The sequence below is a fragment of the Gekko japonicus genome, unplaced genomic scaffold, assembly GCF_001447785.1.
Source record: "Gekko japonicus isolate JY-2015 unplaced genomic scaffold, Gekko_japonicus_V1.1 scaffold10, whole genome shotgun sequence".
Lineage (NCBI taxonomy): Eukaryota > Metazoa > Chordata > Lepidosauria > Squamata > Gekkonidae > Gekko > Gekko japonicus.
The window spans coordinates 1,170,575-1,177,036 of NW_015167526.1; the positions used below are offsets into that span (position 1 = coordinate 1,170,575).

A 6,462-nucleotide genomic window follows, 5' to 3' on the forward strand; every position below is an offset into this window, starting at 1 on the left:
TGTTCGCAACACTCCACAGCTCAGAGGGAGCGTTGGTGGGGGGCCCTGAGCTTTGGGACGCGTCACAACACAGCTGTTTGAGGAGTGAAAGAGATCAAGTACCCTCTCCATTTCACGCCTGCTCCTTGGGAGGAAAGTGATGGCAAACCTAAACAGCATGATAAAAAGTAGAGACATCACCCTGCCAACAAAAGTCCTCATGGTCAGAGCAATGGTATTCCCAGTAGTCACGTATGGCTGCGAGAGTTGGACTAGAAGGAAGGCCAAGCGCCGAAGAATAGATTCTTTTGAACTATGGTGCTGGAGAAGACTCTTGAGAGTCCCTTGGACTGCAAGGAGCTCAAATCAGTCAATCCTAAAAGAAATCAACCCTGACTGTTCCCTGGAAGGCCAGATAATGAAACTGAAGCTCAAATACTTTGGCCACCCAATGAGAAGGGAGCCCTCACTGGAGAAGAAGACCCTGATGCTGGGAAAGACTGAAGGTCAACGAAGACGGGGACGGCAAAGGATGAGATGGTTAGACAGTGTCATAGATGCAACGAACATGAAATTGAGCCAACTTCAGAGGACGGCGGAAGACAGGAGGGCCTGGCGGGAGCTGGTCCATGGGGTCGCGAAGAGTCAGACTCAACTGTGCGACTGGACAAGAACAACAACCCCACCCTTCTGCTTTCCCCCCATACTGCATTTTCAGCAGAAGTGCTTTTCATCGCGCTGCAGTGGTTGAGGATGGTCTGGTGGGAAGGTCTGCTTCCCAAGATCACAGGCAGAAACAGGGCTTGTGCTCAGAGGGACATAGGCTGCTGCGCAGTGTTCCCTCTAAGCTGAGTTGGTGTGAGCTAGCTCACAGTTTTTTTAGCCTCCAGCTCACACATTTTTGTTTTAGCTCCAGAGCAAACTGATTGATGCAGTAGCCAAATCGCTCGCTCACAACTTGAATGCCGGTGGTGCGCAAAGCAGAATTTTTGCTCACAAGGCTCCGCAGCTTAGAGGGAGCATTGCTGCGGTGTGTCCCGTTGGTATCATTGGGTCTTGTGCAGTGAGAATTCCAAGCTGACTGAGCTCTTGGTTTTTTCAGTGGAAAAGCCCTTGTCCTGTGTGCAGAAAGGTCCAGGTTCACTTCTTGCATTCCTGTCTTAACCAACGAGGCTTTGCCTGCAGGCGATCTTGGAGAGCTGCTGCTGCTTCTGGCCCAGGTAGCCCAAATTGGGTGCGGTGGCACTCGGTAGCATCTCTCCCTCGCATGCATTGAGGGTTGCGCTGGTCCAGTGACACCAGTGGGAGGTGTGTGTGTGTGGTGGTGGGGAGGCATTCGTGTCCAAATCCCATCCACAGAGCTCGTGGAAGAATTTCCTCGTGGATCGCATACGTTTTACTGGATTTCTGTTTTTATCCCGTGATGCGCTTTAAACAATATAATTCCTATGAGGAAAGGTTAAGGCGCTTAGGGCTTTTTAGCTTGGAGAAACGACGACTGAGGGGTGACATGATTGAGGTTTATAAGATTATGCATGGGAAAGAGCAGGTAGAGAAAGAGGTACTTTTCTCCTTTTTTCACAGTACAAGAACTCGTGGGCACTCCATGAAATTGCTGAGCGGTCGGGTCAGAACAGATAAAAGGAAGTACTTCTTCACCCAAAGAGCGATTCACACATGGAATTCACGGCCACAGGAGGTGGTGGCGGCTACAAGCATGGACGGCTTCAAAAGGGGATTAGATAGGCATATGGAGCAGAGGTCCATCAGTGGCTATGAGCCACAAGGTATAGATAGGGGCTCTGGGGCAAGTGATGCTCTGTCATCTTGGTGCTTGGGGGGGTCAACAGTGGGAGGGCTTCTAATGTCCTGGCCCCACTGGTGGCCCTCCTGATGGCACTGGTATTTCTGGCCACTGTGTGATACAGAGTGTTGGACTGGATGGGCCTTTGGCCTGATCCAACATTGGCATCTCTTATGTTCTTATGTGAAATTCATCTTTAAATTCCAGAGTATCATCTACATTTAGGGCAGCTTGAAATCAGTATGCTAAGAAGCACAGAGGCATGCGTGTTCTTAAATTGCAGAGCTTCATAACGCAATGTTTTTGAAGGGTCACATCCTCTCCTGTGAAAACAACTTCTGTAGCAGCCAGATACGTAACTGTCGGAAGATTGCACAGAATGCGTTTAACTAGAGCCCTGAATTGCCTTTAAAGCCGTCTGCTATCAGAGAAGCACCCTCCGCCCGTGAGAGCAGTCAGTCATTATGTTTAATCTTTAGACTTCGTAGCTCTTGGGGTATTGCAGGGGCTTTCCAGCAGTACTGCAAACAAAAGCCACAGTCGTCCTGTCCCGCAACTTCCAGAAATAGCAGAAGCATGTCATACCTACTTCTTTCTTATTTGGGGACCCAAAATATTTGTGGTGCTTGACTAAATGTTTTAAACAATTCACTCTCGCAGGCCCTCTACTTTGGGAGGAGGACATGTGTGCACCACGCATGGTGTACGCTTGCTGTTGTGATCACACGAAATTGTTTTTCTTCCTGTTCCGTGACCTGCCTGATCCCTGTTTCCATTTATTTTCCAGCCTGAGCGAAAGCTTTTTTATGGTGAAAGGCGCTGCGTTGTTTCTTCAGCAAGGCAACAGCCCGCAAGGCCCACGGACTCTTCCTCAAACTCACAAACACGCAGGTAAATGTCATCGCAGTGAAATGCATTCCTTGGTTGGCAGTTACAGCTTGCATTTGGCAGCCTGGGTCAAATACATGTCGGCTGTATTCACACAGCAAGGGTTCTCTGCGTTGCTTTCATTGCCACTACAGATTGCAGAGGCCTGTGCCCTGAACAAGGAGCTTCCGCATGCTGGAATTTTGCACAGTACAGAATACAAGCAGTAGTCTTCCAGCTTCCTTTCCGCTTTCCTTTCCAGACAATTAGGACAGAAATTGCCTGCAACTTTCCCCTTATATCTCCACAACAAAAAGGACAGGCCTCATTTTAAAAAAAAAATGAAAACTGGGTATTCAGGGGAAGTAAAATTTCAAATAAGTGGCAATAGCAATTACTGTTTTTTTTTTAAAGAAGAAAAGAAAAAACAGCAAAAAGCCCCACTGTGGTATGACGGGGAAAAAGGATGGGAGAGTGGTCCCCACAAGTGGCTCACAGCGGGAAGATGTGCACTCTGTCTTCCACATAAAATGCTTGGATTGCTTCCCCCCCCCCCCCAAGCATCTAAATAAAGCGGGTTTCCCTATCCTTACTGAGGATAGGGAAAACCTAGAAAGAGAAAGATTATTATGTGGAGTCTCCAAGAAAGTGCTCCGGTTTGTAAGCCAAGGCAGAGAAAAACCTTCATACGGAAGCAGCCATTGAGGGGGGGAAATCAGATCAATGACTATTTGGTCTTGAGCTGTAGATCAGTTTCATACATCACATTCTTCCCCTGTGGGGAGAGTGAAGGGAGAACCGGGCCATAAAGAGAGAGAGGGAGAGAGAGCCCGTAGGAAGGGGCATGGCTCAGTATTGTCTGTGTGACAGTTCAGCTTCAGATTACTCCCGCCGTCGGCAGATTCACAGCCTGCGCCATCACCCCACAGAGAGAAGTTTTTATCTTGTGGGCTGGCGCAGCAGCCAAATGGCTGAACTGCGACTGACCTTATGGTTGCAGATGGCCCTTTGCACCTGCCTGCGTAATGAGATTCTTTCTGATCGCCAGCGGAAAAGTGGGCCACTGTGATACCACTATCTTTAGCCTTTGGGAGAAGGAAGGGTTGCCGTGGCCCTGCTCGGGACTCGCGGTGGGCCTGGGGCTTGCCTGCCACGCTTGGAATAGAGTTGTTTTTTGGGGGTGTGGGGGGGGGCTTTTTAAAGCTTGCAGTCAAGACGAGGCCAACCAGCTTTCATCCTTGGGCTTAGCTCAGGGAGCTTCTCTCCTTTAAGGCCAGTGGGGTGTATGTGTGCAAAGTCACTGAGATTAAATCCAGTGTTTCTTGGGCTGCTGGGGACCGTTACGGCATCAGGCAAGAGGCTGTGTCGGTACAGATGGATTATTCCCCACAGGTGACTTGCCGCAGCACCTGCAGGTGATGATCAACCTCCTTCGGTGTGAAGACAGAATCAAACTGGTAAGAGGTCCTCCCCTGTTTCCCCTTGGTTTTAAGGCCTGAACCTTCAGACAGGGTGCGTTACGGAGTGGTCTCCAAAGCCGTTCGCCGCCCTCAGAGTAACCTTGCTGGTCAGTTTATCTGACAGAGGGAGCTCTGACTCTCAAAAATGTATGCCCCGAAAATCTTGTTGGTCCCCAGGGCTATTTTTGGGCAGGAACGCACAGGAACGGAGTTCCGGCTGGCTCCCAAGTTGGCCACACCCAGCAGGAACTCATTAGCATAATAGACCACACCCAACAGCAGAAACTCATTAGGACTGGCTACAATTAGGGGTGTGTGGCCTAACATGCAAAAAGCCCTGGGTTTGGACAACAAACAAGGTAAAGAGAATAAGAAGCAATAGGTGGGTGTGGCTGGATGACCACACTTCTGGTAACACGGGGGTGTGGCCTAATATGCGAATGAGGTGTGCTGTCAGGGTGTGGTCTAATATGCTAATGAGCTCCTGCTGTTGGGTATGGCCTATTATGCTAATGAGTTCCTGCTGGGCTTTTTCTACAAAAAAAAAGCCCTGTTGGTCCCTAATGTGAAGAAGAGGAGGAAGAGATTGAATTTATACCCTGCCCTTCACTACCCGAAGGAGTCTCAGAGCGGCTTAAAATCTCCTTTCCCCTCCCCCTCCCCACAACAGACACCCTGTGAGCAATGCTTCCTCTAAGCTGTGGAGTCCTGTGAGCAAAAATTCTACCTTGTGAGCTGCTGGTGTTAAAGTTGTGAGCGAGCCATTTGGCTACTGCATCAATGAGTTTGCTCTGGAGCGATCCTTCCTGAGCTGAGACAAAAGTGTGTGAGCCGGAGGCTAAACAACTGTGAGCTAGCTCACACTAACTCAGCTTAGAGGGAACACTGCCTGTGAGGTAGGTGGGGCTGAGAGAGCTCTCTCCAGGACTGCTCATGAGAGAACAGCTCTCTGAAAGAACTTGTGACTGACTCAAGGTCACACCAGCAGCTGCATGTAGAGGAGTGGGGACTCCAATCCGGTTCTCCCAGATTAGAGTCCGCGCTCCTGTTAACCACTACACCAAACGGGCTCTCCATGTGCTAGTGGACTCAAATCTAGTTGTTTTTCCAGGCCAGGTTTAAGCTGCAACCTGGCGCTCAGTTTAATTGCAGCGAGTTTCACTGAAAACCAGGCCGGGCACCTGCACTGGCTTCTCATTGTCTTTCAAGCGCCGTTCCAGACAGTGGCCCCTGTGAACCCCAACAGCCTTGACCTCCTGTTCACATAGCTGCTGGAGACTATCTTTTGGTGCAGTGGTTAAGTGCGCGGACTCTAGTCTGGGAGAACCGGGTTTGATTCCCCACTCCTCCACTTGCACCTGCTGGATGACCTTGGGCAAGCCAGAGTTCTGTCAGAGCTGTTCTCCCAGGAGCAGTTCTCTCAGAGCTCTCTCAGCCCCACCTACCTCCCAGGGTGTCTGTTGTGGGGAGGGGAAGGGAAAGGAGTTTGTAAGCCGCTCTGAGACTCCGAGTGAAAGGCAGGGTATAAATCCAATCTCCTCCTCCTGTCCCTTGGCAAACTGTCCAGCAGAAAATTTCCATCCCCCTCGTGGGATCCTGACTGGATACGATAATCTTCTTTTGCCTCACCCAAGCAAACGAATAAGACACCTGTGGGAAGCTGGGCAGGAGACCGGCCTGAGGAGAAATACCCCTGTGACTTGAACGAAGCAGAATGTGGCTCATCAAAGGGGCCATGGCGGAGGAGCAAACGGCCAGGACCTTTGTGCTGTTTTCCAGGCTGTGCGCTTGGAGAGTGCCTGGGCAGACCGAGTGAGGTACATGGTGGTCGTCTACAGCACCGGGCGCCAAGATACGGAGGAGAACATCCTGCTGGGCGTGGACTTTTCCAGCAAAGAGAGGTGAGGGCTGGGCATCCGGGGGTGGGGTGGGGTGGGGAGAAGGGGGTGTCAGCCAGGCATCTCCTGGGTGGGATCAGAGCCCCCGCGAAAGAGGTCCATCGGAACTCTTCTGTCTGCGTCTGGTATCCTTCCACGTGCAGGCTTCACATGGGCAGCCACATTTGGTTAAAGAAATAAAAGGTGTTAAGGTGAAGTTTCTCACTGCAGGATTCTTTCAGCAAGGGGTGTGTTGGAGAGCTGGAATGGTCGACTCAGGCTGGGTTTGGATGCCTGCTCGGCCATGAAGCTCCTTGATCGTGGGCAGGGGTCATTTCCTGCGGGAGCGCACAGGAGCGGAGCTCCGGCAGTAAGGAGCCCAGGGGGCGGGCACATGCAACAAGCCCCGCCCCCTGCTCCCAGCAGCCCTCAGTCGGCCCACGAGGAACAAGCAGCCAGGAAAGTTGCAGAGCCC

General features: G+C 51.1%; 1 protein-coding gene across 1 annotated transcript in view; it reads left to right on the plus strand.

The window, feature by feature from the left end:
- The first annotated feature begins 1,402 nt into the window (after nucleotides 1-1,402).
- Nucleotides 1,403-6,462, plus strand: part of SSH1 (slingshot protein phosphatase 1) — a 26,097-nt gene continuing 21,037 nt past the window's right edge. Inside the window, exons 1-4 of the mRNA XM_015413213.1 lie at nucleotides 1,403-1,437; nucleotides 2,571-2,674; nucleotides 4,043-4,107; nucleotides 5,890-6,011. Coding sequence (XP_015268699.1) covers nucleotides 1,403-1,437; nucleotides 2,571-2,674; nucleotides 4,043-4,107; nucleotides 5,890-6,011 — 326 coding nt within the window. The remainder of the gene's footprint in view (nucleotides 1,438-2,570; nucleotides 2,675-4,042; nucleotides 4,108-5,889; nucleotides 6,012-6,462) is intronic.